This window comes from Spinacia oleracea, chromosome 6 (assembly GCF_020520425.1).
Source record: "Spinacia oleracea cultivar Varoflay chromosome 6, BTI_SOV_V1, whole genome shotgun sequence".
NCBI lineage: Eukaryota > Viridiplantae > Streptophyta > Magnoliopsida > Caryophyllales > Amaranthaceae > Spinacia > Spinacia oleracea.
In genome coordinates, this window is record NC_079492.1 from 55,297,404 (window position 1) to 55,316,136 (window position 18,733).

At 36.3% G+C, this 18,733-nt stretch overlaps 2 protein-coding genes across 5 annotated transcripts; one reads left to right on the forward strand and one right to left on the reverse strand.

Annotated features, from left to right (window-relative positions):
* Positions 1 to 635: 635 nt before the first annotated feature.
* Positions 636 to 7,402, reverse strand: LOC110793434 (sphingosine kinase 1). 4 transcript variants are annotated; one of them, XM_021998307.2, is made up of 10 exons: positions 6,756 to 7,402; positions 6,172 to 6,294; positions 5,970 to 6,070; positions 4,750 to 4,822; positions 3,666 to 3,752; positions 3,502 to 3,579; positions 3,162 to 3,232; positions 1,946 to 2,239; positions 1,541 to 1,663; positions 636 to 1,053 (listed from the first exon to the last, which is right to left on the reverse strand). In XM_021998307.2, exons 1-10 carry the CDS (start codon positions 7,093 to 7,095, stop codon positions 859 to 861), a joined length of 1,485 nt encoding a protein of 494 aa, XP_021853999.2. In that variant the 5' UTR covers positions 7,096 to 7,402; the 3' UTR covers positions 636 to 858. The 4 variants fall into 4 exon arrangements, with proteins under 4 accessions (XP_021853999.2, XP_056687000.1, XP_021854001.1 ...); XM_056831022.1 differs by lacking the exon at positions 3,162 to 3,232 and having other exon boundaries at positions 3,479 to 3,579; positions 6,756 to 7,371; XM_021998309.2 differs by lacking the exon at positions 6,756 to 7,402 and having other exon boundaries at positions 4,750 to 4,825; positions 6,172 to 6,196.
* A 1,846-nt stretch (positions 7,403 to 9,248) lies between these two features.
* On the forward strand, positions 9,249 to 16,661 carry LOC110793435 (uncharacterized). The gene is made up of 4 exons (XM_021998310.2): positions 9,249 to 9,488; positions 10,731 to 10,836; positions 14,608 to 14,725; positions 16,237 to 16,661. Exons 1-4 carry the CDS (start codon positions 9,367 to 9,369, stop codon positions 16,497 to 16,499), a joined length of 609 nt encoding a protein of 202 aa, XP_021854002.1. The 5' UTR covers positions 9,249 to 9,366; the 3' UTR covers positions 16,500 to 16,661.
* The last annotated feature ends 2,072 nt before the right edge of the window (positions 16,662 to 18,733 follow it).

The window sequence follows — 18,733 nt, forward strand, 5'->3', positions numbered from 1 at the left end:
ATCATATATCGTTCGGCTAATCGTCAATCTTTGAAGTCCATTCACCAAATTTACTTGGAACTGGGGCTGGGGTAGTTCGAGGTTAGAGCGTAATTTCATTGTATGTTCTATTCTACACGTATTTTATTAGCGCGAAATCATTGTATGTAATTCACCCATTCGAAAAGATGGTGTCAGGTAGTCTGCCTAGATTTTCTTTCCTTATAAAAAAAATAAAAAAAAATCTTCACATTGTAGGGGACAATCTACTTGTTATTAATTCCATAAAATTATTGTAGTCCATCCCCTGAAAACTACAGCACGTCATCATTGCCATCGAGACTCTGCCACACTCCCTAAATTCTTGGGAAATCAAGCATGTTTTCGAAAAGCTAACAAAGCAACGGATTGGATAGCAAAGCAAATGTAAGACACTTAAGTTGTAATGGTATATAAATTGATCCTTATAAAAGTCCAGAATTATCTTTGATTGTTCAAAACAATCACTTGGAAATTCCCCTCGTGCGGAGGGTTTTCTAAGTTTATTTTTCTTATCTTATAAAACAAAATTAAAACATCTATTAACTCTCCGGTACACGTACACCACACCTGGGATCTCCTTTAAATTATTTTTCGAATTCTCTGGATATTAAAAGTACACCACAATATACTGATGACTTTCATTCATAAAGATTTAATCCAATTACACCATGAATATGTATCATCAGAAGTCTACAACCGTAGTTCGAATGTAAATGTCAAATTTATAAGCAATTACACACAATCGTTGATCAAATGAGGCATCAAATTGATGAATATTGGTAAAAACTCGTGATCAATTGTTAAATCAGAAGGGGGGATGTATTGTATACAATTTACTTAAAGCGGGGGACAAAATAGAGTAGCTAAACCCTGATCAATGGTAATTTGAAGATTACCATAAGACATCAAGGTTTTCTCGTCACACTTGTATGTACCATTACCTCTGGCCAACACCTCGCCGTCAGAGTCTATGATTCCTCCCTTTGTAGAGTCCTTGGTACGGGAACCAGGCTCCAAAATAAAGGATTTTACCTAATACCAAAACAAACAGTAACATTAAGTTTCTATTTATTTATGGACATATGTGAAAATAAGGTATTTCAATTTGTAACTTGACAGTTCCTATTATGAATGAAGAGAGGAGTTCAGCTTATATCTGCTCTGTAATGGAGAACATGAAGATATGTTAGAATCCCAATTTCCTACGAGCATCTAATCCTGCTTTTTTTGACACCCCACTCGTTATCGCTTTTGGGTCAATTGGAAACAACCTCTCTGCAATTGCAGGGGTAAGGTTGCGTACGTCCGACCCGGCGACCCCCCCTTACCCCACTTCTTGCGGGAGCCTCTTTGAGGCAATGGGGGTAATGATAATGATGAACTCTCTCAATAGTAGATGCATTAGTTATTACTTAAACTTAGTAGCCATTGTTTAAGCCAAAGGATGGAACCATCCCAATTGAGGGAAAAATGAAACAAGAAAATAGCATTTTATAGTATGACAACCAGAAGAACTCACCTTAAAGTACAAGACATGTGGCGATTTCACATGATCTCCGTTGCTCAAACTAGTCAATATTGACAGCAAACCCAATTTCGGGCAATCTTTCATAAGGATTACATCTAAATAACCATCTGAAAACTGCATGTTGCCAGAGTAATAAACAAGAGGTGTGAATTGACATACAGAGAAAGAAAATTAGACATTTACTAGATATAATCACAAGAGTAGAAATGCAACTCAAACTAATTCCTTGATAACTCCTATAGAGGAATATGGAGAGAGTGTAAATCCTTGACTTTTCATGTTATACAATACTCAAAAGAGACTTCACCAGCATATAAGATTTCGCCATGGTTTCAAATAAAGAGTAAAAGATGGCATCAAAAAGTGAGTTAGCTTTATCTGTCAAAGAATACCAACCTTGGCACTAGGAGCTGGCTTTGAACTTTCACTACCCCAAGGTACATTTTGGATCCAAACTGAAATGAATGGTCCTTCTATGGTCTGCCAGTTCATGTTTTCCAGGTCAACATTAGGCCCTAGATAGCCACTTTCTTGAGCATTGGTCTGCTTTTTACTCGAACTGCAAAACGGCACGTCTTGAACTGATGTAACTTTATGGCTTATTTTCTCTGTATAATCTTCAAAATCAGGTGCTGGGACGAAATGAACACGTCCATTATATTTCCTCAATTGAAGTATTCTTTTTACGGCCTAGGAAATAAGAAAAAACGAACAGTGTTACACTGTCAGGAAAGCCATACTTTCATGCAAGAGAAACTATTTAAACCAAGCAAGTATAGAATATACAACTTCAAGGACCAAATAAAACAGCTAGACCAGTAATTTGAGTTATTCAGGAAATGTCGATTGCTAGCTACTAGCTAGCGTCTGCTGTTATTACTTCCCTATGACTAACATTAGTAACTTACATTTGACAAGATATCTACCTCAGTAAGTAATGCTGTAGATCTACCAAGAACCCAATTTTTCCTTCAAAAGCTTGCAGAACTTAAAAACTTATTTTTAACACAAATAGACACTATTCTAGTCTCAACAGAAAATATCCCCTACAACCGTTGTAAATGCCAAGTGGTACACGCTTCTCAACCAAGAAAAAAAAATAACCAATTTTTTTATAAAACAAAATTCTCAAAACCCCCCTATTTTTCCTGCTATGTGAGAGGGTTGTAAATCAACGTGGCGCAACAGTTGTTTGAGAAAACCTTTGTATTCTCAATTGCAAACACCTCAGCATTGTAGTAGAGCTCATTTGGACACAATGGTGGAGGAACCTAAAATTCATATTTACAATTTACACTAATCCTTCATTGACCATGTACTAACCAAATAGACTGATAAAATCAGCAATATCATTTCTCAGCCATGAGAATGAGAAGATAAGAAAGGTAGATGAGGTAATCATGGTTACAGTAAAATTATATTAATAATGAGTTAATGACCCATAATTATGGCCACCACCACTAACCACACCCCTTATGATCCCACTGTTGGCAAATATGCATAGGTCAACATGCATTTTATGCAGTATTACCATAAACCAGTTTAAATCAATAGAGATTTGAAAGGATTACAATGCTAGAAGAGAAATTGAGAGGACTTTAGTACAACATACATATAAATCTAAACGGGCCCCTCCCATCCACCTCCATACTTCTGATTCAATGTCTATGTCTGCCACAAGACCTAGCACAATCAACATTCAATGAAAGGGGGTAAATAATTGAAGCACGCAAAGATACTTATAGAAGCACACATGACATAGTACCGATTTCGCTATGTTACTCAAACTCAGCTTTTTTTTTATATACAATTTTGCATGTTCTGTGTCCACAAATAGAGTCAACTGTCCATACAAAAACCAGGATATCAAGTATCAAAACAGATACTTGAAGTCAAAAGAAGAGTTTGAGTAACATAGCACAGTACAACCTGAAAGAATGGCCATCTCATACCCCACGCAAGCATTAAGACACTATAAAACCTTGTTTTCCCTTGCGAAATAGTAGCAACATCGAGGGATGTTTTGTGCCCTGTCACAGAAGAAACACCAATTCATTGGACGAGAAATTAACACGAAGTGAAAGGCGATATTGTTTTACAGCAGAATAGTACTAACCCCGAATGATAGCAACAGTGGCATTAACTACAGTACAAGGATCTCCAACTGAATCCAACAAAGATTTTGCCACACCATTTCCAGTACCTACATCCAGCAAAGGTTCACCAGAAGTGTGAAAAAAGTATAGCTACAGACTACAGTATTGACATTTCTTATCCACAGCTAATCAATTCATGCCGAGCTATATGCAGTGAAGACCATAAGAAGCACCATACTGAATCCTATATTATATACACATTAAACATATGACTGTTTATAAAGTTCAGATGGGTTTCTAGAACTTATGTTGTGGTGAAATCTAGAGATCTGGTAATTTCTCCAAAAAACTATGACATTAACTTCAAAGTGAAATTCAACAGTCCGACTTGGTTACTGTTTCATTCTCTTTGGCCAGTTGTTAAACTCTTAGAGCATGTACATTGGTTGGCTCTTCAAAAGAGCTCTTGGAGGACTCTCCCCTCTCTCTCTACCACTATCTCTCTACAAGACACACTCAAGAATTCATTCTTAAAAACACCCAACATTGGTTGGTTACTCAAATGAGCTCTCCATTATCATTTTTACCATTTGGTGGTCCATAATTAATTGTGTTTTTAACCAAAGTTACTATCCAATTTTCAAAGTTACTCCCCACTTTTCAACAAGAATCAACTCTTGGAGGGCTCTTGGGCAAGAGCTACCTTGAAGTAGCTCTCCATGAAGAGCTACTCAAGAGCCCCTCAAGAACCACTCAAGAGCCCAAATGTTGGCCAAGAGATAGTTCTGGTTAGAGAGCTACTTGGAGAGCCACTCCAAGAGCCCCAATGTACATGCTCTTAGTTTTCACGACCAATGAAATTTAAAATAGATGTCCAAAACTTATCAATGCACTCAAATTGACAGCTTCCCAAATTGCACTTTCAAACAAATACAGAATACTAATGTGCTTCATGAATCAGTGCAGAATCCATACAACAAAGTTTACACCTTTTGATAGGATTTCAAGAATACAACTAAAAAATAAAAACAGGATTTCAAGCATTAACTGAGATGTTCAACTCAGAGTCACAGATACACATTAATAAGAGAATACAATAAGTACCTGCAGGAATCACTCCAATAGGCATCTTTATTGCAGTATCCCAATCATCTCTTTGCAGCAAGCCATTTACTACCTACTAAAGTTCAGAACGCCTGTAAATAACACATCTAATGCTGTAAAAAAGAGCATTTATATCAAAGAAACTGAACATTAGATCTAAAATATGCTGAGATTTCTTGGTGCTACAATTGTAGTTACGTCGTTTCATAGTGATTGCCCTACTCTCCATGTTAGTTATGTTACCTGACTCATGTGAAGGTATCGTGTATGGAACGGCATTGAGTGTGTGATACAGTAACTATATAGTCATATCCTAAGTTAGCCATGTATTGTTAATATAAGTATAATTCCCTATTCAACAAAGTCGATGAACAAAAATGTCTTCCACAAGTCACAGTGTAACCTAAAAGGTTGAGCATGAAAGCTGAGCAAGATGCTTTTTTAATCCAAATGGCACTCCTTGTAAAAGAAATCTTCTTCCCCATCCCTGTGCACATTTCTACATAAGGAGTTCGAAACGTCCCAACATTTTGATCCTTTTCTATATTTATGTAATACTTTTAATACTTTTAATTCTTCCATATTCGAGTTATCCAATGATATCCTTAACCAAATAATCTAACAACTCTAATACATACTATTGGTGGCATGACGTGCAAAAACTAACTTAAAGAGAACAGTTATGGTACTTCTACTCGAATCCTTAAAAAATGACTTTCAATCAATGACGCCAATTATTTAGGGTGGAGGGAATAGTATATTTTGGTGTGGCGCAATGTAACATAGATTAATCTTTACAATGAAGCATACAGTCTGCAAAAGGAACAATAACAATTGAGAGCACGATTTCAAAGATGAAATTAACATATTTCCCAACAAAACAATTACATCAGTCAAGAGGTGGAGACAGAGACAAAGAGACTCAGGCAACATTAGCAATTGGACCTTCATTTAGCCTCTAAAATGCAAATTTCTCATACTGTGTATAATCTCAAATGCCATAACAAGCAACGAATAAATCTATATATAAGGTCTTCTTTGGTATAGGTTTATGTCGCCCTTTTAATAATTTTAATATTAATACTTCTATAGCACCTATGAAACAAAAAATGTATCACCAAACCCTACAATGCACACTACTCAAAGTATCATGCACACAGATTTCATGTGTAAATTTTATTTGAAAACGTTAAATGATTAGCTAGTGCCCAACAACATACCTCAACCAAGATGCCATCCCCACTAACACAAACGACACCATCGTACTTGGTAAGATCTAGTTCACAAGCAAGTTCCTTTGCATGTAGCTGATGTTTAGTTTCTATTCAACAACATCAACACAATCACCAGCACAACATAAGTAAACTAAGGGATAAACTATCCACGCAACAGAATGTAACTGAGGAAAACAAATGTACAAACCTTGCAATGTAAATTGGATTTCGGCATCCTCAAGCAATGGCTGCATGGTCTCAACAAATATCTTTGATGCGGACTTCTTCCCACCATATGGGTTCACCAAAATATACAGCCTTTTTGGTCGACCTACATTCAAGTTAACAGAAAAACCGTTTCCCTTAATGATCATATTTGCAAGATTTGCCAGATTATATTAGTACAACCTATATCAATTAAGAATGCCCAAATATCACATTGTGCTCCTAGCCTGTTATCAATCCCTAAAGAATTACATCTTGGAAGTAAAGTAGCTGAATTTATACTCCCTCCGTTCTAGAATAGGTGTTACAGTGCAATGTTCTCCTAAGATCTTGCTGGATTTGTTTCGATATATATTTTCAAAATCTCACGCTTTTGTTTTAAATTCCGACTCATACTGTCATACATTGTATAAATTGATGGTTAAAGGTGTGCATTGACCACAGCGGAAAATCAAGTAGAACAAAAATCAAACAGGCAGTAGTGAATCACACTAGAACAAAAGATAAATCACACTCATAAATAAAGTTGATTAAGTACAAATAACCAACAAATCAAAGAGAAATTACCAAGAGAATCTATAAATTCTCGAAGCTTCCGAAACCAAATCTGAAGAGCCTCCTGGGACGAACTCTCCAAAACTAAACTCTTCCTCACCAAATCTTCAGTGGAGGAACAATTGAGAATCCCACCACCACTGCCACTACTCTTAACAGCACATTTCAGGATAATTCTGGAATCTTCCATGGAAACTCCTAGAACCTCCTTCTCTAACGACAAACACTTTTCATTGTCGCCATCAACCCACCGGAGGGTTCCGTCGGAGTTGAAGGTCAACGGAATTAGGGTTCCGTTAAGTGTGATGCTTTCGGAGTTGATAATTAAAGTCTCTTCTTCTGATTTATCCATTGATTTATTAGTTTAGGAGGAAATCAGGGTAATATTGAATTGAATTGGGAGAAATTGGATGATGATTTTGAGGTGGGTTTCAGATTGAAGGAGGAAGTTGGTGGAATTTGGGGGAGTTTGAATGAAAAAACACGACATTTTGGGGGTTTATAAATTAGGAATTTTAGCCGGCAAAATAGGAAACAGTGATGAAGTTGCACCCACGCAATGATTGTATTGAAAGTTGAAACGTTCGAAAACTCTATCTCTATCTCTATCAGGTGCTTCTAAAATCTGAAGTGGTAAGTTCTACAGTTGTGTCTCGTGTGACCTGCGTTTTAGACTTTCTTCAGGTCACCCTTTGATCCTTTGATTACGGTGGTCCACTCTCACCCGAGTGTAATATGACATGTCATGTGATTGAAGTTTTATTCATGGAAAATTCTCGAGGAATTGCAATGTTAATTGGGGTATTTTGACGTTGTTGATTTTACTTCAAGTGCAATTTCACTTATCTAAGGAACTAGTTAATCACATCCTAAATGTAGATCGAATTATTAAATTGGAATTGTAAAGTGGAAAATAGCATAGTTGAAAATATGAATGTACTTTTAGTGAATGGTTAGACTAAATCCTCTCTCTATGCACCAAAGAAAGAGTAATCAAACTTGTTTGTACTGGAGTATATAAGATTTGATTCAGAATGTGGATTGATTTTATAGTGATTGTCCATATTAGAACTTTATACGACTAGGTAAGTCTAACATCATACATTGTTTGATTTATTTTTATTATTTTAGAGGGGATGGTATGAGTTTTATTTAAATCAATACAAAGGATGAAATAAATAATTGATCCAAAATCAATAATTATTAGTGAATTTAAAGGAGTTTTGGACGACCAATGAAATAGGAAAGATAATATTGTTACCAACTCCAAAGCATTAAGTAGCATTTCGTGGATTACGTTCCCACAACATACTACATCGATCAATCAAACTTTACTTTCGATCAATCAAACTTTACTTTATTTTTCTTAGATAAAAATATTTGGAAAAATTGACATAAATAATCCCAACTTTCACACATCTTCTAAAAATAATCTCAACTTTGGATTATTTTAGAATAATCCAAACTTTAGGGGTTACCTTCTCAAAATATTCCGAAGTCTTTTTTTCTTGTCATTACTAATCCATTTTGGGTCTATTGTAAATAGGCAAATTGATAGTTTGGATTATTTTGAGAACGTAACCCCTAAAGTTTGAATTATTCTAAAATAATCCAACGTTGGGGTTATTTTGAGAAGATGAGTGAAATGTGGTATTACTTATGTCAATTTTTCCATTATAAAAAATAAAAAGCAAATCATGCAAGACAAACTTTGTCCGGCGACTAATGAAAAACCAACTGGCGAACTACGACCTTCCTCAATCTTATGAGAACTCTTACTGTTAGAAGTCAAAAAAAGTCTCATCAACCATCCCATTCCATCCCATTGAATGGGATCAAGCACATCTTCAACTTGATCCTTCTATTTAGGAAACCGAAGTCCACTAACTTTCATTTATGTAAGAGAGGCACGATCCGAAAATAACACGACTTTTTCTCAGGTACGAGGCACACGAGGCACGTGGGCTCACTGTTTGATAAAGTGAGACCCTAATTTGTTTACCTTATTTCCACTTATTTTAGATAAAATAAGTTCGGATAGTACAAATTCAGAAACAAATAAGAATCATACGAAGTATAATTTATAACTAAAATAGTTCATGATCGATTATAACTATATAAGTGAAATTAGGTAAATGTAGGATATGTATGGAAACTGATGCAATTAACGTGGTAGACGTTGTTATGAATGGTAAATGTGATCTTACTCCGATACATCTCATCTATGATGATATTAAGAATGATAGTTTATATTTCGATTCTTTGAATATCTCTCATGTGCATATAATAGTGACATAGTGTATATATCTAGTGGCAAGGTGGGACACTAGTGTTTATTCTGAATACGTCTGTGTTGATACGTTTCCACAAATTATTTCTATTTTGACGAAAATTAATTTTAATTAATAAAATGCCCGTGCAATCTTCACCTTCTGGAAAAAGAAAAAAAAATAAAAAATGTACCGCCTTTAATGTCACACCATCTTTTACACAAGAATGACAATCGGGCTCTAAGGAAAGCTAGGTCTAGAAGGCCAAAAACCCAAAAGAAAAACCACAAACAAATTTCACTCCTTCCTTCCCCAGTCTCTCTCCTTCTTCTCATTCTTCTGGGAAGGTGGCAATGAAATCGGAGGCGGAAGGCGCGGTGGTGGGGAAGCCGCCGGTGAACAACTCGCAGCATATCAGCAAGAGAGCTCTTCGCAACAAATCTCTCTCCGTCTCTTTCAACGAAAAAGATTTAAGGTAGCCCTCAAATTTTCAATTATATTTGAATTCATGGTTGTTAACTTATGTGTTAATTAAAGTGATTCAATGGTGAATTTTATGAGTTTCTAAACCATATTATTAGTTTTAAGAAGCATAAATTATGCCCGAGATAGCACTTAATTTATTTTTATTAATCACTATTTAGCTCTAAATTGAACTGTGTTGATGAGGTATGATTTGGGTTGGTTTATAAATTTTTGATTACTGGGAGAAATTATTGACAAATGCTGATTTTGTTTCTCGAATTAGGCTAAATACTTAAAAAAATTGATTGTGTTTGCTTAGAATTGTTAGGTTATTGATGAATATTGGGTTATTTGAAGAAAAGTAGTAAGGATTGGAAGAAGGTTAATAGCAATAGCAGTAACTGGAAATGCTAGTGGAAATTACCAAACTGAATGGTGAGGTGAGGAACATGACAATATATTGAAGAATGATAATATCGAAATAAGTATAAATTGATGAAGTAATATTCGGTAACGATGATGGTAAATCATCTCCTCTGCCTTTGGATAACAGGCTCCATCAGCTTGACTCTGGTACCAATATTATTCTTATCTTCTTGAAGGGTTGAAAACTCAAAATACAGCATTGTTCGTAACTTATAGAAAAAGGAGTTGAAGTACATTACAAGTTCTGAAATATAGCTGAAACTGTGGAACTGAACAATCCAACTCAATTTGAGTTTCATGACAGTAACAAAAAGTAGAGTTACATTGAAGATTAATAGCGCGGAGTAAAAAATTAGGAAATAACTGTTGCAGCAGAAAGCTTCTACCTTTCATCTTGTTTTTCAGTCGAAATTCAGTGGATCAAGCTTGGATTTGTAATTAGAGTTTCGTTCTTGAGTAACTACTGCATTCCCCAGGACTAGTAGTCTAGCACTCGTAGCATGGAGCATTGCTTCTCAAAAGTGTTCAAAACTTCAAATCTATCCTGTCTTTAGGATTACATTTCTTCATTCTATTCTTTCTATTATGACCATGAACCCAAAGTAGCTTCTTCAGTTCCTCCATCAGTATCTTGTGGTTTTGTGCACGATTAAGTTTTAACAATATGGATAGCGAATAACCTGTGTGTCTCAGCCTGGGTTCACTTGCTTACCTTTGCTGAAATAAGAAAATTTGGCTCAGGTCTTTAGGCGATATGAATTTAAGGATTTGATGAGCGAAGAACTTGTTGAGGCTTGAGAGATAACTATGGTTTCAATTGGAACAGGGACTATGTAGGTGGATTCCACAAACGAAAGAAGAAGAGGAGAAAGGAAGCTCTAAAGCAGCAAGGAGAAGCAGAAAGACGCAAGCGCCTCGAGAATCGTAAGAAGGTGGATATTTATTCTGTTTAATGTCATTATAACCCTTTTTTTATGTGACTATTGGTGTACTTTGACTGTTCATTTTCCAATTATCATACATTTTGAGTTACTGAGAACAGAATGCTGAAAGGCGTACTTCAGTATAGATTTTTTTGATATTTGTATGGATTTTTAGCCATACTTGAGATACACTCCTTGTTGTTATCTTTGTGTGTGTATTGTAATTGTCACGGAGGCTTCACTATTCAATATATGTAGGAGAGGAAGGGAAAAGACGCACGCGCTCGCAAAACTTGCCTTGGTTCGGGAAAGAGAAAGGAAAATGATAATTAAATGGAAAGATTTGACTCTTTTGGGGTGATAAGTCTCTAGGGAAAAAGGCTTCCACAAGAGGTTAGCTGAGTACAACACCTAGTAATTAGGAACTAGGCTAACCCATGGTCATAACAATATTTTGTTTGATTATAAGCTCACTGGGTATGAGGTTTCAGTGAATGATTTCAGCTATCTTAACTAAGACATTCTTTTGGTTATGCTGTGAAAGGCATCTAGATAATCTTGAGCTATAAGAAATAAAGGGATATGAACTGAAGGAACTAAGGATATAACCAATAGAACTCCACCTCCTCAGGTAATTCCTTCAATGAATCACTGGTTCAGACAACTGGGCGATTAACCTTACTGGAGAAAGCAAACACTCTTAGGGGGCGTTTGGTTCGCAGATTTTCTGGAGAAAGCAAACACTCTTAGGGGGCAAAATCTATACCTTGTGTTTGGTTTAGAAAATGAAAATTTCTAAACCCATACCTCAAACCCACAAGTATGGGTTTCAGAAACCCAATGGGAAGGTGGGTATGACTCATACCACACCTTTAAGTATCAAATAAAACAAAAATATTCATTCCCGTATATACCAAACACATGGAATTGGGAATGAAGTTCCAACTCCATACCACCATTGTTTCATTCCTGATTCTAAACCCATACCACTATGCGAACGAAACGCTCCCTTAAGGGTATGAGTGTATAACTTATGGCAATAAGGTTACTTATTTGACCACCCTAATTTTGATTTTTAGGATTATGATTTCAGAATTCAGTTTCGGAGAACATGTTCGCAACTCTTTTCATATATTCACCTCATCTCACTGAAAAATAATCTTGGGAGTTGAGCTACCAAATCTTCTTGAATCCTTGTGAAGCTCTAATGATATCATCATTTCTTCTTAGTCTGTCCCTTTGTCCCTTCAGGGTTGATTAAAATTCATATTGTGAGCTTCAAAACTCATTCATCATCCTAAAGCGTAACCAAGTTAGATTAGATGAGCATGCTAATCTGGACCTGCATGCTTGAGTTTCATGGGACTGTTTTAACAGTTAACACCTGTTCCATGTTTGTTCTTTCTTTTTTGTAGGAACTGCATCATTTATCTTTTTATCTCCATATTGTCCCATTTCAGATCTGAACTAAGTGTAACTTTTACAACCTCTGTTTCACAATACGTGCATTGTATTTCTTTTTGGGATGTTTCATAACACCTACATTGTTTCCTTTTTTAGTACTTCCTTTGACCCAGAAAGGTGTTTGCACTCACCTTTGCCCATTGTTTTAGTTGTAAGTGGTTGTTTGATTGAACGAGAGAGGTTGTCGAGACCAAACATTTTAGTAGTGGCGAGTAGGAAGATAGAGGTATTAAAATATTGGTGGTGCCGTTCCTAAAATGGAAGTGTAAACAATATTTTGCGACGTTTCAAAAAGGGAAGTTAAAATAATATTTTGGGACGGGAGGGAGTAATTTATTTTGGTGAAATGACCTAACTACCTTCACTTTTCCCTTTATAAAAATACTTGCTTTCTCTCTCCTCCAATCACATGGGCAAAGAAATGGTGCAAGTATTGTGAAATGGTGGTAGTATTTTGTATGCTTGAAATCTTGCTTATTTATGTTGTTGAAAGATTTAAGTTAAAGCTTTGGAGGTGGAATTGTGTGGGGGCAAAGTGATGTCCACCAGAGAAATAAAAAGAAGTTCCTTGAGATTTGTTTGTTTTTTCCGTATTGCTTTGTACTCCGTATTTCACTCTATGAGAAAGTGAATGTATGCCAAATTAAACATGGATGTGTGAAGATCCTTGTGTTTTTAGATGTCTAGTTCCTCCACTACCTAAATGCATTGGAGCACCATACTTTAAGTTTTTGATGTATACAACATCCAGCTCCTATTACGATATCGTGTCTTTAGGATACAGGCTGACTAACACCACGTTTATGAAACTTGAAGTGTAAATTGTGCTCTGCCTTGTCATAAAGCGCAATGTTTAGACCATATGTTGGTGAACTATCGACCTTAGGGAATATTCTTCTTATTCCTTTAGGAGATATAATAGGCATTACAGGAATATTTTTGGAATTTCTGGTAAGTTGGGCAATGGTTTGTCGGCCAAAAGAAGAAGAGGGTCTGGGCTTTGGGAAGGTGGTGTCAAAAAATATCACTCTGGTGGGGAAATGGTTGTGACTCTAAGTCATAAAGAGCAAACATGGCTTGCAACCAAATGGGTTTTGTGCTCAAGTTTTCAGACTTATCTTTCCTTTAGTGAAGTTCAAAGTGGGAATGGTTGTAGTGTCGTTATTGGGAAAATGTTTGGAGGGGAGAGCAACCTTCATGCGTTCAATTTCCTCAATTATTCCGGTTGACGTTTCTACACAACTCACACTCAGTTTCTATGGTGACAACGCATGGGATTTACATTTTTGAAGGCCACCACTTGATAGGGAGTTAGAGGAGCTTCCTTCGCTGCTAGGGGATCTGGATCTACAATTAGCTACAGTAGCGAATGCTAGAGTGGGGATTCATCAGGGTTGTTCTTGCAAATCTTTTCTGGTTCACTTGAATCGACCCCCTAAGTTCCACCTTTTTCTAGTAGCAAATTTCATTTGGAAGGCCAAGGTACCTGCAAAGGTAAGGGCCTTTGTGTGGAGATTGGCGTTAGGTATTATCAACACTAATGACATGCTCCAAAAGCGTAGGCCAGGTTTGGTTATTTCACCGGATATGTGCTTGCTTTGTCGCTCTAATAGTGAGTTATGTTCACATGTTTTCTAACATTGTAAAATGGAAAGTTACCTTTGGAGGAGGTTGTTTGCGCCTCATGAGGAAAATTGGGCTTTCCCTTTCAAATATTCTTCAGGGGGTTTGGTAAGGGTAAGGACAAGAGATTGTTATGGCACAATGCTTTCATGACAATTGTGTGATGTGTGTGGTTGGATAGAAACCCGAAGGTCTTTTCATGTGGCTCGTTACCTTCCGAGTTGTTGTGGAACAAAGTCACTTTTTTAGGCAGGCGCCTTTTAGCATCTTTATGGGCCAAGGCCAGTGGATCTTTCAAAACTTACTCGGTTTGGGAGGTATAAAGAAATTGGGGAAATCTGTAATTTTGCTTTCTTGTTCAGAGGACAGCTTGTCCTCTTACTGTTAATATAATATTATCTCTTTTCTTATATAATTTTTTTTATTACTCGGAATATGTTCTACAAGGTTTCGTTTTTAAAATTGTATATTAGCTTGCAAAATGGGCTTAAATGTTGTATAGCTTTTCCAGTCCTATTTTATGAACAAATGAAAGCTCTGTTAGATAATGGAATTGCCTATCAGTTTTTTTGCTTGATTCAGCTCCTTGCTTGAAGTTAATCCTTTGAGAGATGATGATTTCTAAGCAGATCTAGACCAGCCTTTTATTTTTGGTGTTGTAAGACTTGAAACTTGGTTTCCTCTTTGTCACAGATGAGGGCGGATAAAGAATTTGCACTTTATGGTGGTGCACCTCCTGAAGATGATGCTAAATCTGTTGGTGAAGATCCGGAGCAAAATGATGCAGTGGAGCTGAACCCATTGGTTTCTGGTATTGTCTCATAATCTCTGGTTCTTTAATCTTTCATTATACAAAATTTCTTCATTTTGTGTGCGGCTTTAACGAAAGAAATAACTGATGCCATGTTCCATTAATTGTTTTTGACTCGTATGATTGATTGTAGCTTTTGGTCAATATTTCAGTGAGATGTCTCTTTTAGATGGATCGCTTTAACATCAAAACATGGGAGTGTTGGACACTCAAATGTTAGGGTTTCAAGTTTTAAGGTCTAGTAGAACGATAACATCGGGAAATTGTAGCATACATTAGTAAATAGTACGGAGTATGATTTAAGCATATTTCATCATATAAAATGACAATTTTTAGTTTGAGTATTATTAAAACTGAGTTATTCTGCTTAGGGGTTCCGAAGTATTGAACCACAATCGAGTATCCATGTAACTAGTAGAATTAATGTTCCATTCATCTCTCTATGGTAACGTTGAGAAATAACGCACTTATTGAGGAAACCCATGTGACGAGAGAGGGATGGGAAACTTTTCCCACGTATAGAGACGGACATAGAGAAATCATCTACCAAAAAAGTATGTTAACTCTATTGTGAAACAAACAAAAGACAAAGTTTACTTAAATTAAAAAGACAAATAGAGTATAATGTATGTTTAAGGAATTTGTATGTAATCACATCTATAGTACTCACTGATATTTTTGTGTCCCATTTGCTTATTCGGCTCACATCTGACAGTTAATATCTTTAATTGTTTCAATAAAATTATAAAAAGTTGATAATACACATTAAAACAAACTTAACAAGTCCCAATTTCCACATGATGTTTTTTTTCTCTTCTACATCCAAATAATTGAGGCTGAGGAGTAGGGTGTCGTAGTATTGTCTTTAAGGGAAGGCAATCCAACGCTTCGACTTGGGGAGAAAAGCTTTTTCTTATATAGTTTAAAAGTTTCTTTCCGTTGCTTCTTTTGGTAATATTCCCCATATTTCGAAGTCAGCAATGAATACTTAGATCTTCTTACTGATGACGGTAAACCAATCAACAACGAATACCTAGATCTTCTTACTGATGGCAGTAAACCAGTCAGCAATGAATACTTTGATCTTCTTACTGATGACAGTAAACCAATCAAAGGTACTTGAATGATTCATATATATTTTGTATACTCCAGTCCACCGAACTTTGATGTGTGTCGTCGTTGGCAACCTCGAAAAGAAACTTTTGTTAAAGTTTCAGATGCCAAAGTTGATAGTGACAAGATTCTTATCTAAAAAAGCAGATTATATATCCTTTCAGATGAATGATTTCCTTCAAATTCTCCTAGGATACTCTTGCTGGGATTTTGTGTTTTAACATAACATAGTTGGGGTGCATGTGAGAGATATAAGTCTCCTTTAGCAAAAGTAGATGCCTCAGATTGAGGGATAAAACAAAATCATCTATTATTCCTAGTCTGTGGAGACTTGTGCTTTACACGATTAGATTTTAAATTTAACACCTTTTTTTTGCACTTTCTTTTTTTGTTTAAAGGGACAACATCATATGAAAATGGTGATACGATGGTCACAGTTACTACAAGTGAGATCTCACACAAAGAAGAAGATAATCCAATTGAAAAGTCGGCGCCACTATCAGTGGTGTCTGCTGGAGCAGCGGTTAAAAAGCAAAATATTCCTGTAATCAAGACGAAACCCTTTAAGAAATCGACTAAAGGTAAAACCCGGACAAAGCTAGTTAACAAAAGGGAGAAAAGAAAAGGCAGGATACATGGTAAGAAGAAGAAAAAGCATTAGCTTGTAATCTCTATTTTGTAACTTTAGAATAGTTATTGAAGGCCTACATTTTCTTCATATTTATGCTTGCAAAAATTACCAAGGGAATCAACAAAGTTTGTGTAATGAAAATTTTTCTTTACACAATGTGGTCCATGAAGGATATTGTTGATTTGGTCGACCCATTTGGCAACCATGCCGATGACATTGAGTGGCAATTTGATGTCCGTGTTACACGACTAGGGTTTGGTTTCCCCAGCTTAGGTGGACGACTGGACGGGCATGTAGCTTACGACCTCACCGTGTAGTTGACTGCTCAAAAGGATCTGGCTGCCATTAAAGTTGGGCAACCTGTGTTTAATCTAGACTGTATTTACTTGTTTGACATCGGCGAAACTTACAGAGAACACGTATTTGTAGAAACCAATAGTCGTGAATCGTGATCGTTTTTGAACTAGGTTAAAACTAGTACATCTGATGCTATCCTTTTATCATGACAACAACAACAACAAAAACATGCAAGTAAACCAAATCCCGTATATGAGATAGTTATGGACTTAAGACCATTTAAAGTGCGTATTCCTTTGAGGGGGAGTTTGGTATGCAGAATGGGAGTTTGAGGATTAGAGGATGGGATGAAAATTACGAGTTAGTTGTTGGGAATTCATGAAAATATGACAAATACTCCATACATCCTTTGGTGGTTGATGGAAATATGTAGGAATAAATGAAGAATTTACAAAGTTAACCTTACTAACAATTTTACTCTACTTTTCTCATTAATGGGCCTAATGCCGATTTAGTCTTTTTTTAGTGTTAACACCCGGTTCACCCTTAAAACTAATCCGGATTCGGGGCGAGTTATGGGTGAATAGGTTTCAGTCCTCTCTCAATTGTTGTTGCGGGAGATCACACACGCGGTACTCCCTACCAAGTTTAGTCTCAATCACCACTGAACCAACATACGATTTTCGATTTAGTCATTTTGTCCCCCTCCTAATTCTCATCTCATGATGCCATCCTCCCTAGGTGTTATTTCGTATTTTTCGGGGATGTAAGGTTTTTATTCTCAATTCTTCCCTCCCTTATAATTCCAACTCACATAACAAATGTGATGTTTTGTTGCAGTTGGAATTAAAACTTTCATTCCCTCAAAACAAACACCCCCGAATCTAGAGGCGCCCTACACCCTGCGTTCCACATAACAAATGATTTTTGTTTTCAACACATCCTATTGGGCTACCATTTCTCATGGCACACCCTCTAGAGGCACCCTACGCCCTACCCCGTTGGTCAGAATCGAACCCGATCCATAGCCACTCCCATATGGGTGGAGAATGAATGACTTGCCATTCTTTGTTGTTGACTTGTTGGCATGGTGAAATTAATGTTAATTGGTGCACACAAGTTTCAGAAAATATTTCCAGTGATATTGTAGGGTTGCATTAATAGGTTGCGCATCTGGCTTCCCAATTTCTAGGGTTAAAATAAACGCAATTGTATCCTAAAGCCAAGCTGAATCCACATGCACAACTAAGTTTGTTTATTAGGAACCTAAACCCTATGCTTTGAATGTGCATCTGTCAAATGTCAATCCCATTCTTCTCAATTAATGCCTTCCGCATCTTTACACCAAATATTATCATGATGGATTGGTGGGGGTGGCTGCAAATCACTATAACTTGATGTAATCTAGGGAGGACTATTTATTAGTTTTATCTATCTTTTAAGCAACTAATTATAAGGATTGACCTATCTTGACTTGACTAATACTTTTATTCAACCAACCAACCAACCAACTAACTAACTAACTAACCCTTTCTATTGAACCCAATTTTAGAGATTTAGTAGACCTGTCAGATGGGTCGATTGATTCGGGTTTTAATAAATTACTTTCGGGATTGGGTTAATTCGGAGCGGCGACTTTTGGGCTCTGGTTTATAAATACCTAGAAATTTCGGGTTTGGGTCGACCCAACGGGTTAAGTGATTTTAAAACTTGGTGATATGTTTCATTAATTTGCGTAATAAACATAACCAATATCTTAATATAATATATAACATATGTGCAGAAAGTTACAAATGATCCTATATGAGTTTATATGTAGTCAAATTCAACCGTAAAATTGCATATAATTTCAAATCAAAATCATATTACACTTAACTACGTGTTATCTCTAGCGACATGAGAACAAACACTAGTAACAAAGCTCAAATAAGGTAATTGTGTATAAAGTTATTCATAATTTCATATAT